Consider the following 14,484-nt stretch of genomic DNA (forward strand, 5'->3'; position numbering starts at 1 on the left):
AGCAGGGAGAGGATCGTCCCTCAGGAGCAGTGAGAGGATAGTGAGCATGGAGCAGTTACAGGAGAGAATAGCAGAATGGACTCACCAGCAGGGAGAGGATAATCCCTCAGGAACAGCAGTGAGAGGATAGTGAGCATGGAGCAGAGCTACAGGAAAGAATAGCAGAATGGACTCACCAGTAGGGCGAGGATCGTCCCTCAGAAACAGCAGTGAGAGGATAGTGAGCATGGAGCAGAGTTACAGGAGAGAATAGCAGAATGGACTCACCAGCAGGGAGAGGATCGTCCCTCAGGAACAGCAGTGAGAGGATAGTGAGCATGGAGCAGAGTTATAGGAGAGAATAGCAGAACGGACTTACCAGTATGGCGAGGATCGTCCCTCAGGAGCAGTGAGAGGATAGTGAGCATGGAGCAGAGTTACAGGAGAAAATAGCAGAATGGACTCACCAGCAGGGAGAGGATCGTCCCTCAGGAACAGCAGTGAGAGGATAGTGAGCATGGAGCAGAGTTACAGGAGAGAATAGCAGAACGGACTCACCAGCAGGGAGAGGATCGTCCCTCAGGAGCAGCAGTGAGAGGATAGTGAGCATGGGGCAGAGTTACAGGAGAGAATAGCAGAATGGACTCACCAGCAGGGCGAGGATCATCCCTCAGGAACAGCAGTGAGAGGATAGTGAGCATGGAGCAGTTACAGGAGAGAATAGCAGAACGGACTCACCAGCAGGGAGAGGATCATCCCTCAGGAACAGCAGTGAGAGGATAGTGAGCATGGAGCAGTTACAGGAGAGAATAGCAGAACGGACTCACCAGCAGGGAGAGGATCGTCCCTCAGGAGCAGCAGTGAGAGGATAGTGAGCATGGAGCAGAGATACAGGAGAGAATAGCAGAATGGACTCACCAGCAGGGAGAGTATCGTCCCTCAGGAACAGCAGTGAGAGGATAGTGAGCATGGAGCAGAGTTACAGGAGAGAATAGCAGAACGGACTCACCAGCAGGGAGAGGATCGTCCCTCAGGAGCAGTGAGAGGATAGTGAGCATGGAGCAGTTACAGGAGAGAATAGCAGAATGGACTCACCAGTAGGGCGAGGATCATCCCTCAGGAACAGCAGTGAGAGGATAGTGAGCATGGAGCAGAGTTACAGGAGAGAATAGCAGAATGGACTCACCAGCAGGGAGAGGATCGTCCCTCAGGAGCAGCAGTGGGAGGCTAGTGAGCATGGAGCAGAGTTACAGGAGAGAATAGCAAAATGGACTCACCAGCAGGGCAAGGATCATCCCTCAGGAACAGCAGTGAGAGGATAGTGAGCATGGAGCAGAGTTACAGGAGAGAATAGCAGAACGGACTCACCAGCAGGGAGAGGATCGTCCCTCAGGAACAGCAGTGAGAGGATAGTGAGCATGGAGCAGTTACAGGAGAGAATAGCAGAATGGACTCACCAGCAGGGAGAGGATCGTCCCTCAGGAGCAGTGATGAGAGGATAGTGAGCATGGAGCAGTTACAGGAGAGAATAGCAGAATGGACTCACCAGTAGGGCGAGGATCATCCCTCAGGAACAGCAGTGAGAGGAAAGTGAGCATGGAGCAGAGTTACAGGAGAGAATAGCAGAACGGACTCACCAGCAGGGCGAGGATCGTCCCTCAGGAACAGCAGTGAGAGGATAGTGAGCATGGAGCAGAGTTACAGGAGAGAATAGCAGAACGGACTCACCAGCAGGGCGAGGATCGTCCCTCAGGAACAGCAGTGAGAGGATAGTGAGCATGGAGCAGAGTTACAGGAGAGAATAGCAGAACGGACTCACCAGCAGGGCGAGGATCGTCCCTCAGGAACAGCAGTGAGAGGATAGTGAGCATGGAGCAGAGTTATTGGAGAGAATAGCAGAACGGACTCACCAGCAGGGCGAGGATCATCCCTCAGGAACAGCAGTTAGAGGATAGTGAGCATGGAGCAGAGTTACAGGATAGAATAGCAGAATGGACTCACCAGCAGGGCGAGGATCATCCCTCAGGAACAGCAGTGAGAGGATAGTGAGCATGGAGCAGTTACAGGAGAGAATAGCAGAACGGACTCACCAGCAGGGAGAGGATCATCCCTCAGGAACAGCAGTGAGAGGATAGTGAGCATGGAGCAGTTACAGGAGAGAATAGCAGAACGGACTCACCAGCAGGGAGAGGATCGTCCCTCAGGAGCAGCAGTGAGAGGATAGTGAGCATGGAGCAGAGTTACATGAGAGAAAAGCAGAATGGACTCACCAGCAGGGAGAGGATCGTCCCTCAGGAACAGCAGTGAGAGGATAGTGAGCATGGAGCAGAGTTACAGGAGAGAATAGCAGAACGGACTCACCAGCAGGGAGAGGATCGTCCCTCAGGAACAGCAGTGAGAGGATAGTGAGCATGGAGCATTTACAGGAGAGAATAGCAGAACGGACTCACCAGCAGGGAGAGGATCATCCCTCAGGAACAGCAGTGAGAGGATAGTGAGCATGGAGCAGTTACAGGAGAGAATAGCAGAACGGACTCACCAGTATGGCGAGGATCGTCCCTCAGGAGCAGTGAGAGGATAGTGAGCATGGAGCAGAGTTACAGGAGAGAATAGCAGAATGGACTCACCAGCAGGGAGAGGATCGTCCCTCAGGAACAGCAGTGAGAGGATAGTGAGCATGGAGCAGAGTTACAGGAGAGAATAGCAGAACGGACTCACCAGCAGGGAGAGGATCGTCCCTCAGGAACAGCAGTGAGAGGATAGTGAGCATGGAGCAGAGTTACAGGAGAGAATAGCAGAACGGACTCACCAGCAGGGAGAGGATTGTCCTTCAGGAACAGCAGTGAGAGGATAGTGAGCATGGAGCAGAGTTACAGGAGAGAATAGCAGAACGGACTCACCAGCAGGGAGAGGATCATCCCTCAGGAACAGCAGTGAGAGGATAGTGAGCATTGGAGCAGAGTTACAGGAGAGAATAGCAGAATGGATTCACCAGTAGGGTGAGGATCGTCCCTCAGGAGCAGTGAGAGGATAGTGAGCATGGAGCAGAAATATAGGAGAGAATAGCAGAACGGACTCACCAGCCGGGAGAGGATCGTCCCTCAGGAACAGCAGTGAGAGGATAGTGAGCATGGAGCAGAGTTACAGGAGAGAATAGCAGAACGGACTTACCAGTATGGCGAAGATTGTCCCCCAGGAGCAGTGAGAGGATAGTGAGCATGGAGCAGAGTTACAGGAGAGAATAGCAGAACGGACTCACCAGCAGGGAGAGGATTGTCCCTCAGGAGCAGTGAGAGGATAGCGAGCATGGAGCAGTTACAGGAGAGAATAGCAGAACGGACTCACCAGCAGGGAGAGGATCATCCCTCAGGAACAGCAGTGAGAGGATAGTGAACATGGAGCAGAGTTACAGGAGAGAATAGCAGAATGGACTCACCAGCAGGGAGAGGATTGTCCTTCAGGAACAGCAGTGAGAGGATAGTGAGCATGGAGCAGAGTTACAGGAGAGAATAGCAGAATGGACTTACCAGCAGGGAGAGGATCATCCCTCAGGAACAGCAGTGAGAGGATAGTGAGCATGGAGCAGAGCTACAGGAGAGAATAGCAGAACGGACTCACCAGCAGGGAGAGGATCGTCCCTCAGGAGCAGCAGTGAGAGGATAGTGAGCATGGAGCAGAGCTACAGGAGAGAATAGCAGAATGGACTCACCAGCAGGGAGAGGATCGTCCCTCAGGAGCAGCAGTGAGAGGATAGTGAGCATGGAGCAGAGTTATAGGAGAGAATAGCAGAACGGACTCACCAGCAGGGAGAGGATCGTCCCTCAGGAACAGCAGTGAGAGGATAGTGAGCATGGAGCAGAGTTACAGGAGAGAATAGCAGAATGGACTCACCAGCAGGGCGAGGATCGTCCCTCAGGAACAGCAGTGAGGATAGTGAGCATGGAGCAGAGTTACAGGAGAGAATAGCAGAATGGACTCACCAGCAGGGAGAGGATCGTCCCTCAGGAGCAGTGAGAGGATAGTGAGCATGGAGCAGTTACAGGAGAGAATAGCAGAATGGACTCACCAGCAGGGAGAGGATCGTCCCTCAGGAGCAGTGAGAGGATAGTGAGCATGGAGCAGAGCTACAGGAGAGAATAGCAGAATGGACTCACCAGCAGGGAGAGGATCATCCCTCAGGAACAGCAGTGAGAGGATAGTGAGCATGGAGCAGAGCTACAGGAGAGAATAGCAGAATGGACTCACCAGCAGGGAGAGGATTGTCCTTCAGGAACAGCAGTGAGAGGATAGTGAGCATGGAGCAGAGTTACAGGAGAGAATAGCAGAATGGACTCACCAGCAGGGAGAGGATCATCCCTCAGGAACAGCAGTGAGAGGATAGTGAGCATGGAGCAGAGCTACAGGAGAGAATAGCAGAACGGACTCACCAGCAGGGAGAGGATCGTCCCTCAGGAGCAGCAGTGAGAGGATAGTGAGCATGGAGCAGAGCTACAGGAGAGAATAGCAGAATGGACTCACCAGCAGGGAGAGGATCGTCCCTCAGGAGCAGCAGTGAGAGGATAGTGAGCATGGAGCAGAGTTATAGGAGAGAATAGCAGAACGGACTCACCAGCAGGGAGAGGATCGTCCCTCAGGAACAGCAGTGAGAGGATAGTGAGCATGGAGCAGAGTTACAGGAGAGAATAGCAGAATGGACTCACCAGCAGGGCGAGGATCGTCCCTCAGGAACAGCAGTGAGAGGATAGTGAGCATGGAGCAGAGTTACAGGAGAGAATAGCAGAATGGACTCACCAGCAGGGAGAGGATCGTCCCTCAGGAGCAGTGAGAGGATAGTGAGCATGGAGCAGTTACAGGAGAGAATAGCAGAATGGACTCACCAGCAGGGAGAGGATCGTCCCTCAGGAGCAGTGAGAGGATAGTGAGCATGGAGCAGAGCTACAGGAGAGAATAGCAGAATGGACTCACCAGTAGGGCGAGGATCGTCCCTCAGAAACAGCAGTGAGAGGATAGTGAGCATGGAGCAGAGTTACAGGAGAGAATAGCAGAATGGACTCACCAGCAGGGAGAGGATCGTCCCTCAGGAACAGCAGTGAGAGGATAGTGAGCATGGAGCAGAGTTATAGGAGAGAATAGCAGAACGGACTTACCAGTATGGCGAGGATCGTCCCTCAGGAGCAGTGAGAGGATAGTGAGCATGGAGCAGTTACAGGAGAGAATAGCAGAACGGACTCACCAGCAGGGCGAGGATCGTCCCTCATGAGCAGTGAGAGCATGGTGAGCATGGAGCAGTTACATGAGTGAATAGCAGAACGGACTCACCAGTAGGGCGAGGATCGTCCCTCAGGAGCAGCAGTGAGAGGATAGTGAGCATGGAGCAGAGTTACAGGAGAGAATAGCAGAACGGACTCACCAGCAGGGCGAGGATCGTCCCCCAGGAACAGCAGTGAGAGGATAGTGAGCATGGAGCAGAGTTACAGGAGAGAATAGCAGAATGGACTCACCAGCAGGGAGAGGATCGTCCCTCAGGAACAGCAGTGAGAGGATAGTGAGCATGGAGCAGAGTTATAGGAGAGAATAGCAGAACGGACTTACCAGTATGGCGAGGATCGTCCCTCAGGAACAGCAGTGAGAGGATAGTGAGCATGGAGCAGAGTTATAGGAGAGAATAGCAGAACGGACTTACCAGTATGGCGAGGATCGTCCCTCAGGAGCAGTGAGAGGATAGTGGGCATGGAGCAGTTACAGGAGAGAATAGCAGAACGGACTCACCAGCAGGGCGAGGATCGTCCCTCAGGAGCAGTGAGAGGATGGTGAGCATGGAGCAGTTACAGGAGAGAATAGCAGAACGGACTCACCAGCAGGGCGAGGATCGTCCCTCAGGAGCAGTGAGAGGATGGTGAGCATGGAGCAGTTACAGGAGAGAATAGCAGAATGGACTCACCAGCAGGGCGAAGGCATCGCTCAGCATCAGCATGAAGAAGACATTGTGCCATCCATATGGAGACAGGAGTCCAGCCAGCAGTGGACCAAGTGCAGCCCCTGCAGGGAGACGGAGGAGTCAGGGGGGATATTGGGGGCCGCGTGCATTAGTGATTAGTAAAGGGATTTACGAGGGGACTTACCAACAGATCCAGTGCCGTCTATAATGGCTGTAACTGTGGACAGAGCATGAGCATTCCCCTTCAAGGACTTGTGTGTCCCCTGTGAAGAGAAGACAATGTGTCACCACAAACATCCAGACCAAAGTCTCCAAGAAGTGACTCAGGCCTGACCAAACCCTCTACCTGAAACATGTCAGAGGAGGAGTCAGAGAGTGAGGGAGGGGACTGGGGCTGATCAGGAGAGGAGGAGTCACAGAGTGAGGGAGGGGATTTAGGCTGATCAGGAGAGGAGGAGTCACAGAGTGAGGGAGGTGAATGTGGGTGATCAGGAGGGGAGGAGTCACTGAGTGAGGGAGGTGAATGAGGGTGATCAGGAGGGGAGGAGTCACAGAGTGAGGGAGGTGAATGAGTGTGATCAGGAGAGGAGGAGTCACAGAGTGAGGGAGGTGAATGTGGGTGATCAGGAGGGGAGGAGTCAGAGTGAGGGAGGTGAATGTGGGTGATCAGGAGGGGAGGAGTCACAGAGTGAGGGATGTGAATGAGGGTGATCAGGAGAGGAGGAGTCACAGAGTGAGGGAGGTGAATGAGGGTGATCAGGAGGGGAGGAGTCACAGAGTGAGGGAGGTGATTGTGGGGTGATCAGGAGGGGAGGAGTCACAGAGTGAGGGAGGTGAATGTGGGTGATCAGGAGGGGAGGAGTCACAGAGTGAGGGAGGTGAATGAGGGTGATCAGGAGGGGAGGAGTCACAGAGTGAGGGAGGTGATTGTGGGTGATCAGGAGGGGAGGAGTCACTGAGTGAGGGAGGTGAATGAGGGTGATCAGGAGAGGAGTCGTCACAGAGTGAGGGAGGTGAATGAGGGTGATCAGGAGGGGAGGAGTCACAGAGTGAGGGAGGTGAATGTGGGTGATCAGGAGGGGAGGAGTCACTGAGTGAGGGAGGTGAATGAGGGTGATCAGGAGGGGAGGAGTCACAGAGTGAGGGAGGTGAATGAGGGTGATCAGGAGAGGAGGAGTCACAGAGTGAGGGAGGTGAATGTGGGTGATCAGGAGGGGAGGAGTCACAGAGTGAGGGAGGTGAATGTGGGTGATCAGGAGGGGAAGAGTCACAGAGTGAGGGAGGTGAATGAGGGTGATCAGGAGAGGAGGAGTCACATAGTGAGGGAGGTGAATGTGGGTGATCAGGAGGGGAAGAGTCACAGAGTGAGGGAAGTGAATGTGGGTGTTCGAGAGGAGGAGTCACAGAGTGAAAGAGGTGATTGTGGGTGATAAGGAGGGGAGGAGTCACAGAGTGAGGGAGGTGAAAGTGGGTGATCAGGAGGGGAGGAGTCACAGAGTGAGGGAGGTGATTGTGGGGTAATCAGGAGGGGAGGAGTCACAGAGTGAGGGAGGTGAATGTGGGTGATCAGGAGAGGAGGAGTCACAGAGAGGGAGGTGAATGTGGGTGATCAGGAGGGGAGGAGTCACAGAGTGAGGGAGGTGAATGTGGGCGATCAGGAGGGGAGGAGTCACAGAGTGAGGGAGGTGAATGAGGGTGATCAGGAGAGGAGGAGTCACAGAGTGAGGGAGGTGAATGTGGGTGATCAGGAGGGGAGGAGTCACAGAGTGAGGGAGGTGAATGTGGGTGATCAGGAGAGGCGGAGTCACAGAGTGAGGGAGGTGAATGTGGGTGATCAGGAGGGGAGGAGTCACAGAGTGAGGGAGATGAATGTGGGTGATCAGGAGGGGAGGAGTCACAGAGTGAGGGAGATGAATGTGGGTGATCAGGAGGGGAGGAGTCACAGAGTGAGGAAGGTGAATGTGGGTGATCAGGAGAGGAGGAGTCCCAGAGTGAGGGAGGTGAATGTGGGTGATCAGGAGAGGAGTCACAGTGTGAGGGAGGTGATTGTGGGTGATCAGGAGGGAGGAGTCACAGAGTGAGGGAGGTGATTGTGGGTGATCAGGAGGGGAGGAGTCACCGAGTGAGGGAGGTGAATGAGGGTGACCTGGAGGGGAGGAGTCAAAGTGAGGGAGGGGATTGTGGGTGATCAGGAGGGGAGGAGTCACAGAGAGGGAGGCGAATGTGGGTGATCAGGAGGGGAGGAGTCACAGAGTGAGGGAGGTGAATGAGGGTGATCAGGAGGGGAGGAGTCACAGAGTGAGGGAGGTGATTGTGGGTGATCAGGAGGGGAGGAGTCACAGAGTGAGGGAGGTGATTGTGGGTGATCAGGAGGGGAGGAGTCACAGAGTGAGGTAGGTGAATGTGGGTGATCAGGAGAGGAGTCACAGTGTGAGGGAGGTGATTGTGGGTGATCAGGAGGGGAGGAGTCACAGAGAGGGAGGTGAATGTGGGTGATCAGGAGGGGAGGAGTCACAGAGTGAGGGAGGGGAGGAGTCACAGAGTGAGGGAGTTGAATGAGGGTGATCAGGAGGGGAGGAGTCACAGAGTGAGGGAGGTGAATGTGGGTGATCAGGAGGGGAGGAGTCACAGAGAGGGAGGTGAATGTGGGTCATCAGGAGGGGAGGAGTCACAGAGTGAGGGAGGTGAATGAGGGTGATCAGGAGGGGAGGAGTCAGAGTGAGGTAGGTGAATGTGGGTGATCAGGAGGGGAGGAGTCACAGAGTGAGGGAGGTGAATGTGGGTGATCAGGAGGGGAGGAGTCACAGAGTGAGGGAGGTGAATGTGGGTGATCAGGAGGGGAGGAGTCACAGAGTGAGGGAGGTGAATGTGGGGTGATCAGGAGGGGAGGAGTCACAGAGTGAGGGAGGTGAATGAGGGTGATCAGGAGGGGAGGAGTCACAGAGTGAGGTAGGTGAATGTGGGTGATCAGGAGGGGAGGAGTCACAGAGTGAGGGAGGTGAATGTGGGTGATCAGGAGGGGAGGAGTCACAGAGTGAGGGAGGTGAATGTGGGTGATCAGGAGGGGAGGAGTCACAGAGTGAGGGAGGTGAATGTGGGTGATCAGGAGGGGAGGAGTCAGAGTGAGGGAGGTGAATGTGGGGTGATCAGGAGGGGAGGAGTCACAGAGTGAGGGAGGTGAATGTGGGGTGATCAGGAGGGGAGGAGTCGCAGAGTGAGGGAGGTGAATGTGGGTGATCAGGAGGGGAGGAGTCACAGAGTGAGGGAGGTGAATGTGGGTGATCAGGAGGGGAGGAGTCACAGTGAGGGAGGTGAATGTGGGTGATCAGGAGAGGAGGAGTCACAGAGTGAGGGAGGTGAATGTTGGTGATCAGGAGGGGAGGAGTCAGAGTGAGGAGGAGGATTGTGGGGTATTGACAAACATTTCGTGCCATCAGGACATCACCCCGATCCTGCTGTACGGAAGCATGCCCGTTTCTAGCCCCGTGCGGGGCGTGCCACCGCCCGGGGCGCTGTTGGGAGGGGGGCGCTGTAATGGAGGGGGGAGCCGGAGCCGCGGGGAGGGCAGCCCGACCTCTCCCTCCCTCTCCCGGGCCGCCCTCCGTGCTCCCCCCTCAGATGTATAGTAAGCAGCAGCAGCCAGGGAGGGAGCGCTGTACACAACTTACCTCCCTGGCTCCAAGCGCTGCTCTGTCGCCGCCAGTCTTCTCCCCTCTGCATACACGCTTATACACACGCTGCTTCCTGTTTAGCCGGAAGCAGCGTGTGTATCAGCGTGTAGGCAGATGGGAGAAGACCGGCGACGACAGAGCAGCGCTTGGAGCCAGGGAGGTATGTTGTGTACAGCGCTCCCTCCCTGGCTGCTGCTGCTTACTATACATCTGAGGGGGGAGCACGGAGGGCGGCCCGGGAGAGGGAGGGAGAGGTCGGGTTGCCCTCCCCGCGGCTACGGTGCTTCCCCCCTCCATTATGGGGGACAGCTACCAGGGGCGTAACTAGGCCCCACCGGGCCCCCCTGCAGATTTTCTGAGCGCCCCCCCCCCCCCCCCCCTCCCCCCGGGGCCCGCTCGCGGCCGTTTTGTGGGTGCTGGAGGGGTGGCAGCATGAGGGGAAAGCCTTGCCCACAGTCGGCGGGGAGAGGGGTAGTTCCCCCCTCTCCCTCACCTCGGGGCTCTCCCCTCTGCGCTCCCCTCCAGCTCGTAAGTGTCTGTGGGGCTGTGGTGGGCAGCGAGCGGCGGGCAGATACATACCTGCTTCCGTGCGTTCCATCGGAGACTTCTCCCTCTAGCGGCTGACGTCACGTCAGCCGCTAGAGGGAGAAGTCTCCGATGGAACGCACGGAAGCAGGTATGTATCTGCCCGCCGCTCGCTGCCCACCACAGCCCCACAGACACTTACGAGCTGGAGGGGAGCGCAGAGGGGAGAGCCCCGAGGTGAGGGAGAGGGGGGAACTACCCCTCTCCCCGCCGACTGTGGGCAAGGCTTTCCCCTCATGCTGCCACCCCTCCAGCACCCACAAAACGGCCCCAAGCGGGCCCCAGGGGGGGGCCGGGCCCCCCCGCGGGCGCAGGGGCTGCAGGGCCTATTCCTACGCCCCTGACAGCTACCTATCTAACCTACGCTGGGGGGCACCTACCTAATCTAACCTACGCTGGGGGGCAGCTACCTATCTAACCTACGCTGGGGGGCAGCTACCTATCTAACCTACGCTGGGGGGCAGCTACCTATCTAACCTATCCTGGGGGGCACCTACCTAATCTAACCTACGCTGGGGGGCACCTACCTATCTAACCTATCCTGGGGGGCACCTACCTAATCTAACCTACGCTGGGGGGCAGCTACCTATCTAACCTATCCTGGGGGGCACCTACCTAATCTAACCTACGCTGGGGGGCACCTACCTAATCTAACCTACGCTGGGGGGCAGCTACCTAACCTATCCTGGGGGGCACCTACCTAATCTAACCTACACTGGGGGGCAGCTACCTATCTAACCTACACTGGGGGGCAGCTACCTATCTAACCTACACTGGGGGGCAGCTACCTATCTAACCTATACTGGGGGGCACCTACCTAATCTAACCTATGCTGGGGGGTAGCTACCTATCTAACCTATACTGGGGGGCACCTGTCTAATCTAGCCTATACTGGAAGGGGGGGGGGGGCAGCTACCTAATCTAACCTATACTGGGGGGCACCTACCTATCTAACCTATACTGGGGGGCAGCTACCTATCTAACCTATACTGGGGGGGGGGGGGGGGGGCAGCTACTTATCTAACCTATACTGGGGGCACTTATCTAACCTGTATTGGGGGCACCTACGTACCTAGCTAGCCTATACAGGTGACAACTATACTGGCTACCTATATTGGAGACACCTACCTAAATGACCTATACTGGGGGCACCTACCTATCTATCTAACCTATGCTGGGGGCAACTATTCTGGCTACCTATATTAGAGGCACCCACCTAGCTAACCTGTACTGGGGCACCTACCTATCTAACTTATACCGGGGGCGTCTGCCTATCTAACCTATACTGGGGGCAACTATACTGGCTACCTATACTGGAGGCACCTACCTGGCTAACCTATAGCGGGGGCAACTATACTGGCTCACCTATGCCTGGCTACCTATACTGGGGTACCTATTCTTGGCTACCTATACTGGGGGGACCTATACTAAGGGAAACTAGACCTGGCTAACCTATACTGTGGGCACCCATACCTTGCTCGGGGGGGATGGGGGGGGCGCAATTTTTACACCCTCGCCCTGTGTGCATTTTAGCCTAGAAACTGCACTGTACGGAAGTGACGTATGGAGTAGGGATGAGCTTTCAAATTCCATGGAATTCAGATTTCTGCGTTTCCGGTCAGAAAACTGTTTTCCGTGGCAGAAATTGGTGTGCGGAAATCCGAATTCTGCAGAAATCCCGCGATACAGAAACTCTGACATTTTAGGGCAATTTTAGATTAGAAACATTGGACCAGTCAGAGTCAGGATTGTATCACCACGGATCTGATTAGCTGGTGTGGATGTCAGAGAGTATCAGCAGAGGGGTATAGAGGAAGAGGGGACGCCCGTTACTGTATAAGAGGTGATTCGGTGCTCATTCACATCTATGAGGTCACGGTAAACTGACAGGAGTGTGATCCCCCTATCACTGCGTCTACTCACCAGGTCAGCCGACACGGCGGTCGTGATTAGTGCATACGGCCCATTCACCAGCGCTCCGCACACCAGCAGCATCACTGCAATTCAAACAGACAGTGCGAATCAGAGTCTGCAAGAGAGCGCCACACACTGCCAGAGGCACCAAGAGAGCGCCAGAGACACCAAGAGAGCGCCAGAGACACCAAGAGAGCGCCAGAGACACCAAGAGAGCGCCAGAGACACCAAGAGAGCACCAGAGACACCAAGAGAGCGCCAGAGACTGCAAGAGAGCGCCAGAGACTGCAAGAGAGCGCCAGAGACTGCAAGAGAGCGCCAGAGACTGCCAGAGACACCAAGAGCGCCAGAGACTGCCAGAGAGCGCCAGAGACTGCCAGAGAGCGCCAGAGACTGCCAGAGAAAGCAAGACAGTGCGCCAGAGACACCAAGAGAGAGTAAGAGTGGCAGAGACACCAAGAGAGCGCCAGAGACACCAATGGCGTGCCAGAGACTGCCAGAGAGGTCAAGATAATGCCAGAGACAGCCAGAGAGAGCAAGAGAGTGCCAGAGAGTGTCAAAGACTGCCAGAGAGTGCCAGAGACTGCAAGAGAGTGCCAGAGACTGCCAGAGACTGCCAGAGAGTGCCAGAGAGTGCCAGAGACTGCCAGAGAGTGCCAGAGACTGCAAGAGAATATCAGAGAGTGCCAGAGAGTGCCAGAGACAGCAAGAGAGCACAGCAAAAGAGCGCCAGAGACAGCCAGAGAGCGCCAGAGACACCAAGAGAGAGCAAGAGAGTGCCAGAGACAGCAAGAGAGCACCAGAGACACCAATGGAGTGCCAGAGACTGCCAGAGAGGTCAAGATAATGCCAGAGACAGCGAGAGAGAGCAAGAGAGTGCCAGAGAGTGTCAAAGACTGCCAGAGAGAGACAGATACTGCAAGAGAGTGCCAGAGACAGCAAAACACAGCAAGAGAGTGCCAGAGACTGCAAGAGAATGTCAGAGACAGCAAGAGAGCGCCAGAGACAGCAAGAGAGCACCAGAGACCGAAAAAGAGCGCCAAAGACTGCAAGAGAGCGCCAAAGACTGCAAGAGAGCGCCAAAGACTGCAAGAGAGCGACAGAGACTGACAGAGACTGCCAGAGACTGCCAGAGAGCGCCAGAGACAGCAAGAGAGGGCCAGAGACAGCAAGAGAGTGCCAGAGACAGCAAGTGAGCGCCAGAGACAGCAAGCGAGCACCAGAGACAGCAAGCGAGCACCAGAGAGTGCCAGAGAAAGCAAGAGTGTGTCAGAGAAAGCAAGAGAGCACCACAGACAGCAAGAGAGCACCAGAGAAAGCAAGAGACAGCAGGAGAGCACCAGAGACAGCAGGAGAGCGCCAGAGAAAGCAAGAGAGTGCCAGAGAATGCAAGAGAGCACCAGAGACAGCAAGAGATAGACATCCAGAGTAGGATAAGAGAAAACAGGACACAGGAGAGTCAGCCAGGAATGAATGTGAGAAGAAAGAGGAAAGAAAGTGATTGGAGGATCGGACATTGTAGGTAACGTCTGAAGGTTGGACCATCCATCATACTCACACACTGTGTATACCGGCCCCGTGTTACTGACTGCAGTGAAGAAATAGAGCTGCAAATAAGAAGATGAAAGGATGAATTCCTGTGCACATTATACAACATTTCCAACCTGTGGAGAACAGGTGTCATACTCCAGGCCCACAGGTGGAATATGGACCTCCTGGCTATCTGAGGAGCTTCCAACAACATCCTATCCCCACATGTAGTGGAGCAGTGTAATACTTACCTGCTACTGTGCAGAAGAGGGGGGGGGGGCAGGGAGTCCACCCCCCCAGTCACTATAGTTACACCACTTTGTTTATTAGGATTTCACATTTATTAGAGAAGACTGGCTGAGGGGAGAGAAGAGATGAGGAATAAGCTATGCTGAGGTGAAGAGAGAAGGTACCAGAGAGATGAGATGAGAAGAGAGAATATAAAAGATGATATGAGAGAGAAGAGTGACTGAGAGGAGAAAAGATATGAGGAATAAGCTATGCTGAGGTGAAAAGAAAAGACAATGCACCAGAGGAGAGACTATAAAGGAAGTTATGAGAGAGAAAAAAATGAGAGAAGAAGAGACACACTAGAGAAGAAATGAAAAGATATGAGAAACGAGTAAATGAGGAAGGAAATGGGAGAGAGGAGAAGTGACGATAGTGGAGAAGTTACAAGAGGAGAAAATAAGAGAAGAAGATACAATCATGTAGAGAGGAGGGGAGAGAAGGCACCAGAGAGGAGAAAATACAGAGAGGAGAAAATACCGAGAGGAGATGGGTGGAGAGAATTTCAGATGTCAGAAGACATGAGAGCGGCGAATGTGAGAAAACACCAGAGCTGGAGAGAAACAAAGAAAGGAGCAA

The 14,484-nt window shown here is 54.6% G+C and overlaps 1 protein-coding gene across 1 annotated transcript in view; it reads right to left on the bottom strand.

The window, feature by feature from the left end:
• The window catches only part of SLC37A1 (solute carrier family 37 member 1), a 134,762-nt gene that overhangs the window by 25,142 nt on the left and 95,136 nt on the right, over positions 1–14,484 (bottom strand). Inside the window, exons 15-18 of the mRNA XM_068271052.1 lie at positions 13,646–13,694; positions 12,097–12,170; positions 6,102–6,180; positions 5,921–6,018 (exon numbers count right to left, since the gene is read on the bottom strand). Coding sequence (XP_068127153.1) covers positions 5,921–6,018; positions 6,102–6,180; positions 12,097–12,170; positions 13,646–13,694 — 300 coding nt within the window. The remainder of the gene's footprint in view (positions 1–5,920; positions 6,019–6,101; positions 6,181–12,096; positions 12,171–13,645; positions 13,695–14,484) is intronic.

The sequence above is a fragment of the Hyperolius riggenbachi genome, chromosome 2 (genome assembly GCF_040937935.1).
Source record: "Hyperolius riggenbachi isolate aHypRig1 chromosome 2, aHypRig1.pri, whole genome shotgun sequence".
In the NCBI taxonomy this organism is placed as follows: domain Eukaryota; kingdom Metazoa; phylum Chordata; class Amphibia; order Anura; family Hyperoliidae; genus Hyperolius; species Hyperolius riggenbachi.